The sequence below is a fragment of the Syngnathoides biaculeatus genome, chromosome 10, assembly GCF_019802595.1.
Source record: "Syngnathoides biaculeatus isolate LvHL_M chromosome 10, ASM1980259v1, whole genome shotgun sequence".
NCBI lineage: Eukaryota > Metazoa > Chordata > Actinopteri > Syngnathiformes > Syngnathidae > Syngnathoides > Syngnathoides biaculeatus.
Window position 1 is genome coordinate 13701514 of NC_084649.1, and position 19740 is coordinate 13721253.

A 19740-nucleotide genomic window follows, 5' to 3' on the forward strand; every position below is an offset into this window, starting at 1 on the left:
GCACACGCACACGCACGGGCACACATGCATATACATGCACACGCGTGGAGTCTGAGGAATACCAGTTGCACTCGACTTTTCCATGTTGTCTTTGGACTGTTGCAAATTAGCTTTGGGTACACCAACATACACACGGCATACACACACAGCGACACACACACACACACACACACGCACGCATACACGCACGTGCACACACACATGTTTACACACACCGTTAATTTAAGACTTGAATTAATGAGAACAAGCAAAAAGGTCAGAGATGAAAGCAGTCAGACCTCGCTATATGCCATCTTAATTTCCTTTTATTTCGTAATACAAGTTCAGAATATTTCTAATAATTTACAGTGTAGTTGACTATATTTTCATAATCACAAGACTTTCATTTATTTATAGTTAGCATAGGTGGGGAACAATTTTCAATTTTCCTTTGAGGCGCACAGCATATTTAGGAAACTAAAAATACTGCATGAGGCAATATTATTCTAAGTATGTGATGAGCATTTGTCAGTTAGATGTTTATGTATTTTATAACAGGTCTATTGAGGTTTTATTTGTCTTTTGAGTTGCATGACAGGCCAGGACAAACGCTGCCACGTGCCGTATATATCCCCACAGGCCCGAGGTTCTCCAACCCTGATTTACAGCATTGCCATTAAATCTGACATTATTTAGATGTTCCTCCCGGACCACTATAAATAATAAAACCACGATATACTGTATTTCTTAACATGTTTTTAATAAATTAACATGTACACTCATGCTAAAAAAATATTGCCACAATATGTGCATTGTAAAACAGAGAAATAAGTAAATATGTATAATAATCACAATCATTGGATTGAATAAATCAGTATTTAACATTAAGTAAGATCTCTTCGACTCAAGACAAAATACACTGAATCTGCTTCAAGATTCCAAATGTCAACATAATAAAACTGGGATTGATTTTAATTCGAAACAAAGTGGTTACGGTTCATATTCCAGTGTGATCATGGATATTTATTAGTATGTCCATGAAGATCTGTTTAAAACCAAACAGATTTTGAAGACGTTACTTTTAACCATCCTTTTGATCCATGACTGTGTAGCTAATTTTATTTGTCTAAAAGCACATTTAAATCTTCACTGAACTTGTGGTACATTCCTAAAAATGAACTTCATTGTACAATATATTTTTAATGGATTTCAATTTTTCTTGGTGTGGTTCTGTTGTTCCGTAGTTTTATTAAAACATGTTTTACTCTCGTCCTGTGTCTTCTCTACAGCATGACACAGTTGTAGGAATAATTTTGGTTCTGAAAATTGATGAGCACTTAGGATTTCCCGATTCAATAACTTGTGTTGTCAATGATTCGATACTTTTGCTTTGGTAATTGAGGACGTATGCGTTTAGCATACATTCCAATTTACTCACAAATCTGCGTTCTATCACTACCAAAAACCAGGGTTTATATTAGTTTGGGATTTTCCATTATAGTTTTTTTTTTTACTTTGTTTTTGAAATTCACTTTGGTTGTTCTTTTTTTTTAGTTCAAGTTTTTATTAGTTTTACTACTATTTTTTTTTTTTTGGGGGGGGGGTTCTCAACTGTGAGATAATGAAACAAAGATCATATTAAGTGTTTTGTCATATCAAAAATGACCCCCCCCAAAAAATACCATCCATCCATCTTCTTAGCTGCTTATCCCCACGAGGGTCGCGGGAGTGCTGGAGCCTATCCAGCTGTCAACGGGCAGGAGGTGGGGTACACCCTGGACTGGTTGCCAGCCAATCGCAGGGCACATCGACATAAACAGCCACACCCACAATCACACCTACGGGAAATTTAGAGTGTCCAATGGAATGTTGCATGTTTTTAGGATGTGGGAGGAAACCGGAGTGCCCGGAGAAAACCCACGCAGGCACGGGGAGAACATCCAAACTCCACACAAGCGGGTCTGGGATCCGAGACCTCAGAACTGTAAGGCCAATGCTGTCCATCTGATCCACCATGCCGCCCCAAAAATACAATTTTAAAAATAATGTGCTAACTTACTAACAGATGAAAAACCATCTACACATTAAATACAGGCCCTGTATAACAGTCCACAGAATTTCAAGGCCAATATGTGCAAAGGATAATACTGCTTAAGGTTAGATCAGATGTATCACAACATAGAGTAAAACCATTCATGCTGTGGTATGGCCTTTTATATGTGCTAATGTTTAACTTAAAAAAAAAAAAAATCTAGTTCTTATGTGACATGTTTTCCTTCCCTTGTTGCAAAATAGTACAAGTGCTGTGGCTTTTGTTAATTTGTGTTTTGTAAAGTGTTTTGGCTGTGGTTATTTTTGCTTTCTGAAATGTAAAAGTGTTTTGGATTTTGTTAATTTTTTTTAATTTCAAAGCTGACGCCACGCGTCAAAAAATAAATAAAACAAAATAAACACACACACACACACACACACACACTTTGGAGAACAACAGCGCTACTTGTTGGACATTCGGTCGTATTACAGCACATGTATTGTAGTACCGGCCCGACGCCGGCTGGTGGCGGCCGACGTCGTCCAGTTGTCTGCAGGCAAAGATGGCGGTACGGAAGAAAGACGGCGGCCCGAATGTCAAATATTTCGAAGCGTCTGATACAGTCTCTCAGTTTGATAATGTGCGCGTCTGGCTGGGAAAGAATTACAAAAAGGTACTGGAAGCATGATTTGTAGACTTGCTTTTTTTCCCATGCTGAAAACGTGGACACTGAGCGACGGGCTTATCAGGCAGTGACAAAGAGGAGGGAGGGTGCTCGGCATCCAGCTGCTCGCTTCACTCGGGTATAAAAGGATGCTGAGCTCGAAGCGGCGCCAGATGTGGCAGCGGGTGGTTTTATCCTCGCGTGCTAATGCACTGGGGATGACGAAAGAACCGGGGCGCGCGTTGGCTTCCGAGCGAGGACTTCTTGCTCGGACGCTAGCTAGCTAGCTAGCTCAGCGGCTAACGGTCCAGCAGCGCATCCAGATGTTGGCTGGATGGATGAGGCGCGCGCCAACTTGATGTCCACGCTGATTTGGCGACAATTTATAAATAAAATCGTTGTTTCTTTTCTTTCTTTTTTTTTTTTTTTAAACCAGTCCAACAACATACAATACCAGCCAAGTGCCTGAATCACCCTCAAGCCAAATCAGTTTTCATGTTTCAAAATTCAGATGTGGTGGCAAGTCGTTTGAGCATTTATACGATATAATGCTGAAAGTTCATGTACTACTATTCTTGGTCACACATTTTCATTCATAATGCAGCACACTAGTTGGGTATGAAATAAAAGTTCAAATGATGTGGTGTGCAGATGTTGAGATGTTATCTACGAGAATTTTATTCTGTTGCTAGTTCTACCAGCAGTGGCACGGTGGAAAAAGTGGTCAGCACATTCACTTTGCGGTTATGCGGTTCTTGGCTCAAATCCAGACTCCCTGTGTGGAGTTTGCATGTTCTCCCCAGTTTTCAAAACCAGTGGCCAGATATTTTCTGTCGTATTTTATTTCGGCCGCAAAAGCAAATCATGTGCGTCAAAAATCATGTCTGTTGCGAAAATATCAAAACTGCATTTTGCGTTCACTTGCAATAACATTGGGACAAGTCACTCCAAAGATATACTGTTACCATGCCCCTTGTAAAGGAAATTTAATAATAGTTGGAAGAGGCTCCTTATTTCAAAACTAGTTATCCATCAATGTGTATGTGTCATAGTGTGGTACACATGACATGCGTCACAGTCATGAAGGCCCTCCGAGGGAAGTCATAACTGATATGTCACATGACAAAAACAAGTTTCATACCTCTGCTCTAGATTGTCCATAGGTGTGATTGTGACCGTTTGTTTTTTTTCCGACCAGTTCAGGGTCCATCCCACATCGGCCTCCAGCAATCAATTAAAAAACTTATTAAACTTCAGGGAAATTTTTCTTTCTTACAGTTACCTTTCTTTATAAGATTTGTATGGTGCTGACCCATGAATTCCCTGCACTTTTGGTTTTTTAACATAAAACAAAGGAGTGAAAGGTGAACAATTTAATATTTGTATGGACTTTTTGGGATACTTTCCTGTAGAAAACTCAAGACATTCATTTATTTGGTGAAGTTTTCATTTAACTAGGAGACATGCTACTGAGCCTGGGAGCTCGCTTCACTTTTTGTTAGAATTTTGAAACAAATCTGTTTACCGTCTAATATTAAAAAAAAAAGTCAACAAGGTACAAATCTGAATAAACATACAATTCATGCCATTTAAATGAAGTGTTGGAGTTTGTATTTTTCAAAATTTTGACACCCTTATTTTTGTTGACCTCTGATAATTGGCATTGGCTGTGAAAAAAAAGCACTTGCCCATCTCAACAGGTTTCAGGGGCTGACACAGATAGGAAAAGCTACACGTTATTGACATGCCCCAAAAATGTTTCTAATTGCCTATTGAAGCCATAAAATGGCGAAAAACCACTATTTTTACTTAAACTTCTCACCTCACTAAGGGAAAAAAAGAGAAAAGTTTTCTAAAGTGTTATTCTGCAAACGCTGAGCTAGGAATAGGCGAAGTTTTACTGTTTGCTTTTGACAAAACTGCACAAGTTGACATCTGTATCAAAATCATCTTTATGTGCCAAGTATTTTAAAAACACATAAGGAATGTGTCTCCGGTAGTTGGAGCCTCTGTGGTATGGCAATAAACAGCCATTTTGGCAAAAAACATTCTCGAGACATATAAACACACTACAGAGAGTCACTTAGCAATAAAAGGTTACTGCTAATGTTGGGCAAATGATGCGTAGTCCTCGAATAATTTAATGGCGAGAGGGAAGCAGCTGTTGGAATGTCTACTGGTTTTATTTTCAATTGATGGAGGTGGTGACCAGGATGTGTAGGTTCCAAGAGGATTTTGCGTCCTAATGTCTTTTGTTCTGGCAGTCCTCAAGGATGGGTAAGGGGGTACTGAAGATTTTTCCATCAGTCCTGGTTGTCCGTTGCAGTGGTAGTTTGCCTTTTATTGTGGCAGCACCAAACCAGACTGATTTCAGGACAGGACTGATTCGATAACTGCTGTGTAGAACCTTCCCCTTCCTGTGGCAGAAACCACAAGTCGTACATCCTCTGCCTGCCCTTTTTGAGGATTTGATGTAGGTCTCCCACTTCAGGTCCTGGGAGAGTGTAATTCCCCAGGAACTTGAAGATCAGTTGGATGGAGTGAGGGGCAGCTCAGGGGAAGGATGCCTCCTGAAGTCCACGATCATCTTCACGGTTCTGAGAGTGTTCAGCTCCAGGTTGTGCCAGCCGCTCCACTTCATGTCAAGATGCAGACTTGTCACTCTGTGATGAGGCCAATGTAGTATTACTACGGCGCATAGTACTAGTGAAGCACCAAATGTTAAATAGTAGAATTCTATGTCATGAGAAGTACTAGTAGAACATAATCTAGATACCCAACCAATGTGCTGAATTGTCTTACTATCAAGGACAAAAAGCATAGTACAGGGACCGCAACGTAGATATTATTGAATACATGCTCAGACTATTTGCCATAAGCTCCTGGCCAAGCACGCTTTCAGTTTTTCAACAGCGTCAAACGAAATACGTTTCTTCTTTCAGTACATCCAAGCAGAGCCCCCAACCAACAAGTCTCTGTCCAGTCTTGTGGTCCAGCTGCTCCAATTCCAAGAGGAAGTGTTCGGCCGACATGTCAGCAACCCCCCGCTCACCAAGCTGACAGTATGCCACATACTCAATAAGCTTTTAACCAAAGGGCAACAGCCTTTTATTCATGACTCTTGTAAAATTTGTCTCTAGATGAAATCTTTTCTGGACTTCAAGGCTGGAGGCGCTCTTTGCCACATCTTGGCAGCTGCCTACAAGTTCAAGAGTGACCAAGGATGGTAAAACTTTTTTTTTCTAGCAGGATACAGTGTACAATCTATGTTCCAAACGCACCAGCAATAGGTGAAAATCCAAGATATGTATCGTTTTACACATACAGAGCAGCAATACGTACAAACAGTGCACACAACAATACTCACAGGCAGGCATACAGATTATTCTCTTGTCTTTGAAGGAACAATGAATATTAAAATAACAAAATGTACTAAGGTTTGCTGGTTTCACCATTTCATTCACCCTAAATGATAGATTTGCATGACTCTTGGCAAATAATTTGCTTTGAATAAGGAATCTATTAAGATTATTGCTACCCTTTTCCTGATTACTCTTTTGATTTTTCTCTGCTCTCTTATTATTGACTTCTACGGAATATGCACATATGGACGTTGGCCATGTCGCAGTTTCGTGTGTAACTCCAGTCTAATTTCCTGGTAGGCGCAGGTTTGACTTCCAGAATCCATCCAGGATGGACCGAAATGTCGAGATGTTCATGACAATTGAGAAGTCCTTAGTGCAGGTGAGTTTGCCTCTTTTGTATAATTTATTCCAGAGAAACCTGCATTTCGAAATGTTTCCATCATTCCCTAAACTTTGCTTAGTGAACACTTATTGCTACTTTCTGGACTGGAGGCCTATCGGTACGATCCAGTGTCATACAAACTGAAAAAAATGAAGTTCATAATGATTTAAACACGTTTTCCTTCAGAATAACTGCTTGAGTCGACCAGTCATCTACTTAAGTTCTGACATTGAGCCAAAACTGCTGGGGAAGCTGAAAGACATCATCAAGAGACATCAGGTGTGCTTTTAACCGCATTGTTTATGACGTTATTTCCCAACCACGAAGTTGTGAGAGACTTTCAGGTGTGGTGCTGGGAATGATCAAATTTAACTTAATTAGTGTGAAAATTATTTTTTTGCTAGAAATAATGTATCTTTGTTCATCTAGCTATGCTGGCGAAATACTGTATACTTTCGCTCAATAATGTTTGGGAGACCCTAATGATAGAGTTGCCTGACTCGTCACAAATAATTTGCTTTAATTTAGCAGTCTATTAAGATTTTTGCCACCCTTAAGATGATTTGTCTGATTTTCTTGCTGCTGTGGATGGAATCTCTTGCAGGGCTCAGTGACTGAGGACAAAAGCTCCAGCTCCCATGTTGTTGTTCCGATTCCCAGCAGTTTGGAAGAAGGTAAGGCCTCAAATGCTTTTTAGGGAGGGGGCCGGCTTAGCATTGTTTTCTTTTTATCAAAATTTGGTCAACTGAGCACTCCCAGAAAATGTCAAGAATTGTTGTCACATATTTCCGTTTGTTGGCGGTACTTAGTAGACATTATTTCCTCCAACATCACATCAAGCATTCAGTTACCCCAAGTGCAATTGCAGTGGCAGCTCAATTGGATTTTTCATCACCTGTGACTTGAAGGCTACATCATAAGGTATCGCATTTTTGGCATAAAAAGCATGGAGACAAATCTAAAGACAGGTCTTAATATTGAATGTGTGTGCATCTGATTTTAAAATAGGAGTCAGGGTCCCACATTGACTGTGGCCCGGGGACACAGAGCCTCTGTACTACGCTTGGGCCAGTAAAAATTTCAAAGTCACCAAAATTTGACCCTATAGTGCATTTTCAAATGCAATTTCATCACTGAAGCATCCCGTCTGAGACAGTATCTTGTGATGTCACAAGGAAACCCCATGATTGGCACATACCTGACAGGATAAGAGTATGAATTAGCCTCGAGTCGATAGCCAAAGCAAACTAACCTAACACTTCTAGCACGACTAGAGCCATACCAGCAACAGAAAGACAATGGAATGATGGCGAGGGACAAGGGCAGGGGCACAAAGTGAACCTTCAACACCGGATTATAATAGCCCATAATAAACCTACAAAGACAAACACACAACATGTTCCCTTTAGCGTAGCATCCAACCAAATAACCAACATTTTACAATTTGCACATACATAAATAAAATATACTATACGTAGTGTGGACAACGTCTAGACCCAACCCATTCCCGTAGTTGGAATGTCAGTAAGTAAAGTTTTCAAAAAATGTTGTAAGTGATTTACCGGTATTCTTTTAAGAATTATTATTATTTGTGCAATTGCAATGCATGGTTTAAGTGAGGCTAATACAGCGTCATCGGAATGAATGCAGTTGGATTAGTAATATCTTAACAGGGCTAAAAATGTACAGCAAAAAGATGCCAAATGTGGGGGGAAAAAATCATTACAACATATGTATACTTATTATTATAATGTATTATATCGCGATTATACATGGTCAGTACAGATTGTGACAAGGCCACCACAACTTGGCTCATGGTGGCCCAAGAACATGATGCTCCCCGATAAGGAAAATCTGCCATTAAGATGTAGTGGTGAAAGCTTGAGTTAGAAAGTCACAATTTGTAGTCTGAATTTTTTTTGGTAATATCTTTTTTTTTTTCCCCCCCAGAGGAGTGGGTCCGCCCTGTGATGAAGAAGGACAAGCAAGTACTCCTTCATTGGGGATATTTTCCTGACAGGTTTGTTCCCAGGTGGCCTCTTACAAAGAGGGTGCATATTTTGGAGGGCAGAGGAAGCATGAGAAGCACATTTTTTAGTTATAGAGCATCTGTTTTGTCTTTTCTCAATGTAGTTATGACACCTGGATCCCAGCTAGTGAGATTGAAGCTTGTGTGGAAGATGCCCCCAGCCCAGAGAAGCCCAGGAAGGTAATTGAGTGCAAGAATTTTCCGTACAAAACTTAGGAACACTCACTTTGTGTTAAATTCTGGATGCTGAGGTGTTGTCTTGGTCTGCAGGTTCACGCAAAGTGGATTTTGGATCTGGACCAGTACAACGAGTGGATGAATGAGGAGGACTACGAAGTCGGAGAAGGCCACCCTAAGAGGAAGAGGATATCGGCCAAGACTCTTACGGACGAAGTGACCACTCCTGACGAGCGAAGAGACAAGAAGGCCGTCGGTGCCAAGAAGAGGAAGCGCTCACCGTCACCATCTCCTACGCCACCACCGCAGGAAAGCAAGAAGAAGAACGCTAAGAAAGGGTTGGTCACAGTTGCCTTTGTTGACTGAAAAGTGTACAGCAATTACACTACCTGTCATGTTAATTGTGTGAGGCAGGCCAACGACCCCGTACACTAAATCCAAACGGGGTCAGAGGGAAGAGGAACAAGAGGATATCAATAAGGACTTGGATGAAGCATCACCTGTTCCAGCATCTGAAGACGGAAATGCAGTCAAAACAAGTGCGCAGCATGCAATAAATTCAACAATTAATAATCTATTGTTCTTCTTTGTATTTCTAAATCTGTGAGTCATCGGATCACTCATCTGTCTTGTTTTTCTAGATAGCACCAAGAAAGATTCTGATTCGACACCAGTCAAGGGAGGCGCAGATATGGGTGAGGAAGAAACAGAGGGAATTTGTCTTAATTTTGTCTTTGTTGGACAATCCAACGTTCTGACTTTTAGTGGGTTTTTTTACCATCTGTACGTGGTTGCTGTGTGATTTTAACAGATGAACAAGAGGATGAGTCCATGGAAGTAACAGGAAAGGTAAGAGGTTGTGTAAAGTGGCAGCCATAACCTGCTATGATGTCTACAATAAATAGTTGGCCACAAGATCAAGTACGCCTGCATAATTTTATGTGAGCTACAGATAAGAGGTGTGTCATAAATTCTGGCCTCACATGAATTATAAATAGCAGTTTTGATTGACACTGAAAAAGTTCCTTACGGAGATAACCGAAATTTTAAACACAGCTCCCAGTAGCTATCCATTAATCTTCAATACTACTTGAATGTTTATTTTTAATAGTATCAAATGTTCTCATTAAATTGTGCATATTATATTGTGGGCTGTGAGTGACTATGGTACGTTCCCCCAGGATGAGGAAGAGGGCTCCCCGAGTGTTAAAGGGGAACCGGTCAAAGGTTCGGACCTTCACGAGGACAACGTGACGGAGCAGACGCATCACATCATCATCCCAAGCTACGCTGCGTGGTTTGATTACAACAGGTAACAACAAAGTCAAGATGATCACATGTCACGGGATGCTTTTCTAATTGGTATAAGCTCACCTAGTAGTGGGCATAACTCATTGCGCAATCCCCTCAGTGTCCACGCTATTGAGCGTCGAGCCCTTCCAGAGTTCTTCAATGGGAAGAATAAATCTAAAACCCCTGAGATGTAAGTTCATTTGTATTTGTAACTTTATTATTTTTACTGATTAGAATTCCTAGAATGTGCATAAGACATCGACTCGTACATCTCACATTTCCGCACTCTGCTCCTACTTACCAACAGCTACCTGGCGTACAGGAACTTCATGATTGACACTTACAGGCTAAACCCTCAGGAGTACCTCACCTCCACTGCCTGCCGCAGGAACTTGGCTGGAGATGTATGCGCAATAATGAGGTATGTGAAGGGGTAGAAAATCTTTTTATCAATATACTATTTTCCCACAACCGAGCCTTACTGTGAGTAATTGACATCCTTCTGAACATTTTTTTTCCAATAAATGCCTTTACTGTATGAATGGTTTAAACTGTAGATATACCACAGTCTATTATCATTTCAGACTCCTCTTACAAGAATATAGTAGAAATAATAGGTGGCTTATAGATGACTTAATTCTAAAAGAACGAGCCTGAAGTGTGCGTGGAGACATGCATACGCAGCGAAGACTCCTCTAATTTCCACTAACAACCCAGGCTAAAACTCATGACTCACTTCAACATACTTCCTTGAGACCAATTTCTACTAAGGGCTTTTATTAAAAAAAAAAAAAAAAAAAGGGGGTTTTAAGGAGTAGACACCCCCCTCCCAACCATCCATCTATCTATCCAACCATTTTCTTTACCACTTATCCTCACGAGTGTCGCGGGGAGTGCTGGAGCCTATCCTAGCTGTCAACGGGCAGGTTGTGGGGTACACCCTGAACTGGTTGCCAGCCAATTGCAGGCACATTTGAGACAAACAACTGCACTCACAATCACACCTAGGGGGAAATTTAGAGTGTCCAATTAATGTAATGGAGGAAACCGGATTGCCCGGAGGAAACCCACGCAGGCACAGGGAGAACATGCAAACGAGGCCGGGATCGAATCCACATCGTCAGAACTGTGAGGCCAACGCTTCACCAGCTGATCCACCGTGCACCCCCCTCCTAACCAAACAAATAAAAAAAAAAAATATACACAAATAGGTGATTTTGTGGGTAGATGGAGGATTTGTCTACTTATTTGATACATTTCAGCAGTGTAGCAGCTGTTAAGTAGAGGCAACTGGCGATGGTATTTTGTGCTCTAGGTTGTGAAAAAAAATAGAATCCAAGTGTACCATGTCAGTACAGTACCACTAAGCAAAACCTCACAAAAAAGGCTAGTGTAAACCAGTGTAAACCTGGGACGTCTCCAACCCTGGGGTCCAATATCCTTCTCATTGAAATGAAGTCAATGAAATAAATTCGTCTTCCCTTGCAGAGTCCATGCGTTCCTGGAGCAGTGGGGACTAATCAACTACCAGGTGGACTCCGAGAGCCGGCCGACCCCCATGGGCCCCCCGCCCACTTCCCACTTCCATGTCCTGGCAGACACTCCATCCAGCCTTGTGCCCTTACAGCCCAAGACATCTCAGGTCTGTACACAAATGGAGAAACACGCATACAAACAGACACACAAACACATTAGTATTATTTAATGTGTCAAACACATTAGTATTATTTAATGTGTCAAACACATTAGTATTATTTAATGTGTCTGTTGTTGTAGACTCCCACTCCCCAGCAGATGTTGCCCTTCCCAGATAAAGTGAAGGATAAACCAGCAGACATGCAGAACTTTGGGTTACGGACTGACATGTACAGCAAGAAGATGGGCTCTTCGAAGGTAAACACCAAACTCTGGACAGACGTGATTTACAGTCAGTAGTTTAGACATAACTTTACATTTAAATGACATGAGAGTCTTCAAACTTGTATTTGAGTCACCATATTTATGACAAAATGTATTTGTGCACAGAGCAAGAGTGCAGCAAACTCTATGAGGGATTGGACAGAGCAAGAAACATTATTACTACTTGAGGTACATCAGTAAGACAGCACCAATCAACCCAGTTTCAAATTTGACAATATCATTACCAATTCAAGAAAAAAAATACTCGGTATTTGAATACAAGCCCTTGCTGTTTGCAGGGATTGGAGATGTACAAGGACGATTGGAACAAGGTGTCAGAGCACGTCGGCAGTCGTACACAGGACGAGTGTATTCTGCATTTCCTTCGCCTACCCATAGAAGACCCCTATCTGGAGGAAAGCTACTCCTCCCTGGGACCTCTGGCTTACCAGCCGGTGCCGTTCAGCCAAGCAGGAAACCCCGTAATGAGTACAGTGGCGTTCCTCGCCTCCGTCGTGGACCCCCGTGTGGCCTCTGCAGCAGCTAAATCTGCTCTGGGTGAGATGTTGGTTATTTTCACACATTTGCGCCATGAAACAGTGAATAATTCAATCACAAAGCAAAAAGTCCACCCCGAAGTTGTGAAGTGATAATTTTTCCATTTGGAACAATGCTATTGCAGACTCAAGCAGCACTCTTAAGTACAATTAAGTTGGTGAGGTGCAGAAAAGAGAGAATGTCCAAAGTTTGGGCTCATTTCACATTTAAAAACATTCAAATCAGAACTAATTAACATATCCTTATCTACCATTACCAACACAACGTATCAGTTTAACATAGCCTACCATGGCTAGGTAGAGCATACACTAATTCACCCAAAATTGGTTAAAGCTGGTGTATGGAAGTAAATAAGTGCCACCAGGATTTAAATTTGAAATGCCACAGAAAACAGGATTTGAATTTAAAATGTAAAGTGATCACATTTTCAATAGTTCTATTTCAGTGTAACTTTTCAATGTTAACAATTCAACTGGCTACAATTTGCTGTCTGAAATTCAACCGGCTACAATTCAGTCAGTTACCCTTTCTTAGTCACGTGACGTCACATACTAAAAAAGCGTAACTGGATTGGCTGGCTGTTGGGTTCTGACCTGAAGTAATCCTGCCTGGTGGCACAGACGTTGAATTTCAGACAGCGAATTGTAGCAACTACTGAACACGTGATCGCTTTACATTTCAAATTCAAATCCTGTTTTCTGTGGCATTTCAAATTCAAATCCTGGTGCCACTTATTTACTTCCATACTGGTGCATATGCAAGAAGCGGATTGATATGTGGGCTGCTACGGCTACAGCTGATGCACCAACAACCAGCCCAGGTGGCACAGGCTGGTCACAGCGCCCTCTCTACCTCCATATCTATCATTCTGTCATGCTTTGCTCCCAACATTCTCTTGTCAACTTCTTCCTCTTCTTTTTGGAGGACTACGGAGCCTCCCACATGCAAGTCTAGCGTTTCTGAGGACCATCCTCAGGCACCTCGAGTGACTCAATAACAACAACAGCAGCAACAGCCAGCTGTTAACCTAAATCTCACAGCAGCGAACGCTACACTCTGATTCACTGACTCCTACATCACTTACCAGACCGGTGTGACAGTCTGAGCGCTGCTGGTGCTGACAAGTCTCCTTGTGATTAATGTGCATGCGTGTATATTTTGTAAACTTCCGGCCAGTCGGAAACATCCCCATCCATGCTTCAACATGCGCCATTCGACAACTTGTCGCCAAGGGTTCATGTTCCCCATGGACGTGTCAGAAAGACAAACACAGCGAACATACATATATGTGTGTATATCTCCGGTGTGTTGGACCTGCACTAGTACGGCAACAGCCAACCATTTTGACAAAAAAAAAAAAAAAAAAAAAAGAATTTTTACACACCATTAACCCCTCCAGTAAATATGTAGCATTTTGTTGTTTCGTAATGTAAAATCAATTTGTGTAGAATTAATCGGTAGTATAATTGGAAGAATCTTTTGAATAGTAAAATTAATAGCTGCAGTCCTAAATCCAGCAGTACATTATCCTCTCCTCTTCATTTCTCTTCAGAGGAGTTCTCTCGTATGAAAGAGGAAGTTCCTGCGGCCCTAGTTGAGGCTCATGTGCGGCGGGTGGAGGAGGCGGCGAGGGTTAGTGGGCGACAGGACCCCCTATATGGCCTAGAGGGTAGCGGCATCGCTGGGACTGGCCTGGAAGAAGGCGAGAGACCCGGTAGGGACCCAGACACATCCAATTACGACACAATAATGAAAGAAGTCAAAAGTTTCATGACGGTCTCAATGCCTTCTGTCTCAGATGAAAACAATGACGAAAGTAAGAATGACAGCCAGTCCAACGAGGAGAAGAAGGACGCCAAGGTAGGAAAGCATTTTCGTCACGCTTGTTTTGTCAAGTGAAAGCTGGTAGACTCGCGCTCTTTCCTCACTTCCCCACAGGACTTTAAAGATGGCGCAAGCGAGGAAGAAGAGAAGGTTGCAGAGAATGGGAAGAAAGAAGAGGAAAGAGGAAGAGAAGCCGAAGGCGAGAGGAAGGCAGACAAAGCCGACTCTGAAATGGGTAGGAAAAGGCTGCAGGGCGCCATAAAGGCAAAAAAAAATAAGCACAACTTCTCAAGGTCACCAGAAAAACGCAAACATACATCCACCTGAAAACAACATACAAAGGAACCTCTCTCAAATGCAAAAAATAATCCCCAAAACTTCTCACTCACACGATAAAACCTCTCACTCACACAAAAAGGCCTGTCACAAACTCATATATAACAAAAGAATCTCACACACGCCAAAACACCTCTCGCTCATACAAAACCCTTAAAGCCTCTTACACAATCCAAAGTTATCTTGTCCACCTAAAATTTACCAAACCAAACAAAAATCTCACACAGCAAAGGTTTTTTGTTGTTGATGGTGAGACCTTTTTGCTTGTATGAGACAAAAGAGGTTGTGTCTCATTTTGATTTTATTTTTGTCTATACGAGACCGAAAAAGTCTCAAACAAGAAAAAGAATGTTTTTTTCTTTTAGGCAAGAGTGTTTTTAGTGAGTAAGACAATTTTTTAGACGGGGTTGTGAGTTTTTTTAGTGAGTAAGTTTTTGTGTCCGCGATAAGTAAATATTGTTTCAGGGCTAAACAGCACCTGATAAAAGTTTTTTTGTCGCATGCAAGAAAAATCATATTGTCATCCAAGGTGGAAAGCTTTTTCTTTTCTCTCTCTTGTAGGTGACGGGACAAAGGAAAAGGATGGAAAAAGGGGTGAGGAAGGGCATAGAGAAGGTGAGAGTGAAGGAGAAAAGAAGGCCAAGGTGGAGCGGGATGTGGGCGAGGGCAACCTCGCCACCGCCGCTGCGTCTGCGCTAGCTGCAGCAGCTGTTAAAGCTAAGGTAAAGTGAGGGCACCAGATCATCGGACTCGAGCGCAGCATCCACGTCGTATCTGACTGTCGTTGCCGTTTCTGTCATTACCAGCACTTGGCTGCAGTGGAGGAGAGGAAGATTAAATCTCTGGTGGCACTCCTGGTGGAGACTCAAATGAAGAAACTAGAGATTAAATTGCGACACTTTGAGGAACTTGAAACCATCATGGATAGAGAGAGGGAGGCCGTGAGTGGTGGACGGTGGGAAGAAGTGTTGTTTTCGAAGTCAACACTTGTAAGTAAACGTTGCACGTTCTTGTCTGTCGCCTCGGTTCCAGCTCGAGTACCAGCGACAGCAGCTTCTGGCCGACCGCCAGTCATTCCACATGGAGCAGCTCAAGTACGCTGAGATGAGAGCTCGCCAGCAGCATTTCCAGCAGATTCAGCATCAGCAGCACAGCCAAGCCGGGGGTCCTCATGCCTCCCAGACCCCTGCGGGCTCCCAAAGTTCGGCCTCGGCCCATCAATCCGCCAGCACGCCGGCGCCGCAACCGTCCCCCGGCGCCACGGGGCCGGAGTCTCAACCCCCTCCGGGTGCCCACACGTCACCCCCGTGCCCGCCGGGCCAGCCCGTGACCGGCCACTCCAGCTCCAGCAGTGCTCCTGCACTCCACGGTCAGTGAGAAGCAAAATGGCATAACGGCAGCTAACTGACTAACTGCCCATGAATCCTTTGAATGGAGCTCCGTGCTCTTCTGTTCTAATTCATCTGATAGCTATGTGACAACAGTCAATCCAATGTTTTTTCCTGTTCCCATCACACCACTCACAGAATCCAACACTCCTCTACCAGCCGAAACAGTCCACCCCTCTGCTTCAGTTCCACCTTCACAGTAAGAGATGAAGAATTGCCTCATGAATGACACTGACCACTTTCAATGCGTCCGCTGGTATCTCACATTTAAAAAAAAAAAAAAGGATTTTAAGTTTTCTTATCAAACCAGAAAATTGATGTGAGGGACAAAATCTTACCAAACTCTTACCAAGAAAGTTAACCTGTTTAAAAAAATGGAGCACGAAAATTCAGCGGAAGAATTTACTGTTGGTTGCCACATTACACGATTTGACATTTCTGGACAACTATGAGGGGGGTCTTAACGAGTTTGTGCTGGAGGAAGAGAGAAGTCGTCTCGTGGCTTTCATTTTCTACAACAGTCCATAGAAGCTAATTCAGTCTCAAGTCTTGTGGACGTCTCCCGAGTTCCCCCTTTGGTACTAATTGACATATACAATATGTAAGAAAACAATGCACTTTTAATCTTTCCTTGGGTCTCATTTTAAGACTTGAAGCATCCATGAAATTGAACTTAAGCACTTATATAAATCCCTTTTGCTGTCTTAAATACCTTTTCATACTAAAGGATTGATTAGAACTCTCCTCTCAATTAGGTGGAAAGTCTGATGGACATTTTCATAAATATGTTTCATGAACATTGTCTGGATGCCATTTAAAACAATGTACTGTAAAGTGGATGTTCTGTTACAATTCCCTTGTAGTATGAGAACTGGTTGCAAATACTGACAAAGTCTCCTCCAGTGGTTCCTCGAGTCAAACATTTACCTTTTCAAGTACTTTAATAATAACGTTCCAGCACTTGGAGAGTAAAAATGATATCGTGAGGAACTTGAGATTGTGTAAGGAATGTAGTGCTGTCTGAAAGGAATGACTGAAGCAGCAACCGCATATTTTGCCATCATTTCTGTCTTTTGCTAAACCAAAACTTTTTTTTTTTTTTCAAATCATGTTATCTCACACGTAGCCAGTGAGGGTATTTTTTGTTGTTGTTGTTCGGGAAATGAAGAGGATGGTCCGGTTCGTTTGAAGTTACATAATGAAGAAGAAAAAACAAAAGACAAAGGAAAATTGTCCTATCGTATCGGCAACAATATCCTCACTTTTTATCGTATCAATTTTTATATTTTATACAGTCTGTTTTTCCATCATCTTTCTTTGATATCAACATTGTAACGGAATATTGTTAACTTTGTAACCTCTAGATACCTTTTGTGTGACTGTCAGAATGTGTGTGAAGGCATGCCTTGAAGATCTGGTAACGTTCTTACTACCATGCAGTTTTATTTCCAGTGCCATTTTGTGTGCGTGCGTGACGGCTGTTTGTCATGAAGTATAAAACCCTGTCAACAGGTGAATTTATATGTTTCGTCAGTATTTCACATCTCACCTGAGCTGTGAGCAAAGTTACCGACATCTGTGTTAAGAGTACATTACGTGGACTTTGTGAAAGGAAATACCGCTTTTGTGTGTGCGTGTGTTCGGTTCCTGTCTGTTTACACTGTGCTGAAAGAAGCAGCTCTTGCATTGGTTATTACGAGATGTCCATATGTCCTCGGTGACTCATCAACTTAATCTGTGCTCACTCTGACAGTTTGGATCCCAAAATCTGAAGAGGTTTTAATTACATAATGTTGAGGGGGAGAAAAAAATAAAAACGTAAAAAAGGATTGTCTATTTGGTTATTTTTGTATGCAGTGAGCAAGGACACGCCACCGTGAAAAATAAATGACCAGTCATATTGAATTTATCGTTCAAAATTAGTTTTCTGATGCATTTCTGAGACATGCAGCAGAACGCAACCAATGTGGCTGGCAAAACAGCAAATGTTAATTGAATCATGGAATTCGCACTAACCAACTTTGAAAACCATCTTTGTCTCTTAGAATCATAATTTCAAATCGAATTTTGATCTTAAAATTGGTGTAAAACTGAGAAATACTGCATGTGATTTTTCACTCTAGGATCGACACCAAGCATCTGACTAATTCGGTTGGTTTTTAAAGAGACTTTTGTAATATGAATACAGCAGTGGGGAGCAGTGACCTTTTACAGTAGCGGGGGCTCTGCTCGCATGAAAAAAATGGAGGTATTTAATTTTTAAAAAACATGCTAGTTTTAAAAAAAAAAACATTATATAAACTTGATTTTGACGGAGGCTCTCACATGTAATCAGCATACTAACAAAAATGTGTTGAAATGTAGAGCGTAGGTATACAGTTAAAGCGAAAATATTCAGTGACACAGATTGACACACACACACACTATAATGTAACCAGCTCCGTTGTCAGTGAAATGAGACCATCAAATGTCCACAAATTCGCCAATACGAATGAATACAGTGACAAATTTGATAATGGAAGTTACGGGACAAATACATTCAATAATAAACCAATGCCCTACCTTATGAATTCCACAGCATAGCAGTGTGAAAGTTGTTTCAATCGTCATCACCAGTCGTAGTCCAGACTGTGTGTGTTGCGTGGGTAAAAAATACAAAATAAAAAAAAAAAAAATGGGGGGGGGGGGGGGAGACGGGGTCATCAGAACAGTTTGCTAACTTGTGGATAGCCAGCCACCCATTTATGTTCCTGTACGTGCTGGCTTGAAAATGACGGACGGAAATTCTTCCCCGTTTTCGTGATGACTCCTTCGGGAGTGGGCCAACCACTTGAAATTATATTGTTCTTTTACTCAAAAGTTCTCCAGGAAAACGGCACTGACAGCATTTAAAAGTGAATTGAAGTAATTTCACACATTGCTACTCGGCGATGAACTCAACCACTTGACTGTTTCCCGCTGAACACTTCTAATGCGCCAATTATGCGCATGCGCGTTGGATTATGACCTTGCTTCACTGACGTTTTTTTGTTTGTTTGTTTGTTTGCCATTCAAAATGCGCATTACAGTAAACAGCCTCCCGCAAATCAAGCTGTCGGCTTAACAACTTTTCGCAAGGAAAACAGGATAAAAGAGACGGGAATTTTAAGACCCAAAAAGAGTAGAACTAAAGTATTGCAAATAGAGGACACCGACAGATGACAAATGTTTTCAATGATTTTGGGCTTGGGCATGCACTGCACTTATAGTTTATTATGACCCGTCGCCACTGGTAAATAGTTTACCGGACTATTAGGTGAGCGTGCTGCTCTTCAGTCCAGAACTCTACTATTTGTTTCTCGTGTTTGTCTCCCCCTAGTGGGGAAAAGGCTGAACTCTTTAATTTCTGCAAAGAACCTCACAAGTCGCTGCTGATTGGGTGGAACGCAAATGAGGTCAAGGGTCACAAACTTGCCCGCTGAGCAGCGCCGACTTAAGCGCAGGTGAGCCGCTCACTTCCAATTATTGTGACTTGGCTTCGCTTTTTTTTTTTTTTAATTGACGGATTCTCTGCAAGGTAACCATTTGATATTACTGTAATGCCATATCACGGTGCTTTTTGAGAATTTCAATGTTTAGTAAATTGGATCGTGGGTATGTGGCCTTAGGGAAAGGAATTTATTCAATAATTTGCAAGAACAAACAAAGAATTTAGCATTTATGTTCAACTTCCTTTTGCTTTGGTATTCAAAAGTGTAACTATTCCATTGCGAATTCATTTGGATTTAAAAAAAAAAAAAAAAAAAAAAACTTTGAAATTTGTTTGCATTTATAT

General features: G+C 41.5%; 2 protein-coding genes across 4 annotated transcripts in view; one reads left to right on the forward strand and one right to left on the reverse strand.

Moving 5' to 3' along the window:
- The window catches only part of pfkmb (phosphofructokinase, muscle b), an 80383-nt gene extending 71244 nt beyond the window's left edge, over window positions 1-9139 (reverse strand). The window contains exons 1-3 of the mRNA XM_061832743.1: window positions 9018-9139; window positions 8838-8920; window positions 8678-8745 (exon numbers count right to left, since the gene is read on the reverse strand). The gene's annotated coding sequence lies outside the window, so the exon portion shown is untranslated. The remainder of the gene's footprint in view (window positions 1-8677; window positions 8746-8837; window positions 8921-9017) is intronic.
- smarcc2 (SWI/SNF related, matrix associated, actin dependent regulator of chromatin, subfamily c, member 2) lies at window positions 810-17747 on the forward strand. Of its 3 annotated transcripts, XM_061832737.1 has the most exons (26): window positions 824-2684; window positions 5618-5737; window positions 5816-5901; window positions 6338-6419; window positions 6609-6701; window positions 7027-7096; window positions 8373-8442; window positions 8556-8631; window positions 8722-8966; window positions 9043-9167; window positions 9270-9323; window positions 9440-9477; window positions 9810-9940; window positions 10040-10111; window positions 10229-10342; window positions 11410-11563; window positions 11698-11814; window positions 11947-12009; window positions 12120-12378; window positions 13931-14092; window positions 14177-14238; window positions 14317-14437; window positions 15100-15260; window positions 15345-15479; window positions 15571-15907; window positions 16065-17747. In XM_061832737.1, the coding sequence occupies exons 1-26, from the start codon at window positions 2574-2576 to the stop codon at window positions 16127-16129; spliced, it is 3123 nt and encodes a 1040-aa protein (XP_061688721.1). In that variant the 5' UTR covers window positions 824-2573; the 3' UTR covers window positions 16130-17747. The 3 variants fall into 3 exon arrangements, with proteins under 3 accessions (XP_061688720.1, XP_061688721.1, XP_061688722.1); XM_061832736.1 differs by having other exon boundaries at window positions 810-2684; window positions 13931-14238; XM_061832738.1 differs by lacking the exons at window positions 824-2684; window positions 5618-5737; window positions 5816-5901; ... (3 more) ...; window positions 8373-8442; window positions 8556-8631 and adding an exon at window positions 2694-5313 and having other exon boundaries at window positions 8677-8966.
- Window positions 17748-19740: the final 1993 nt, after the last annotated feature.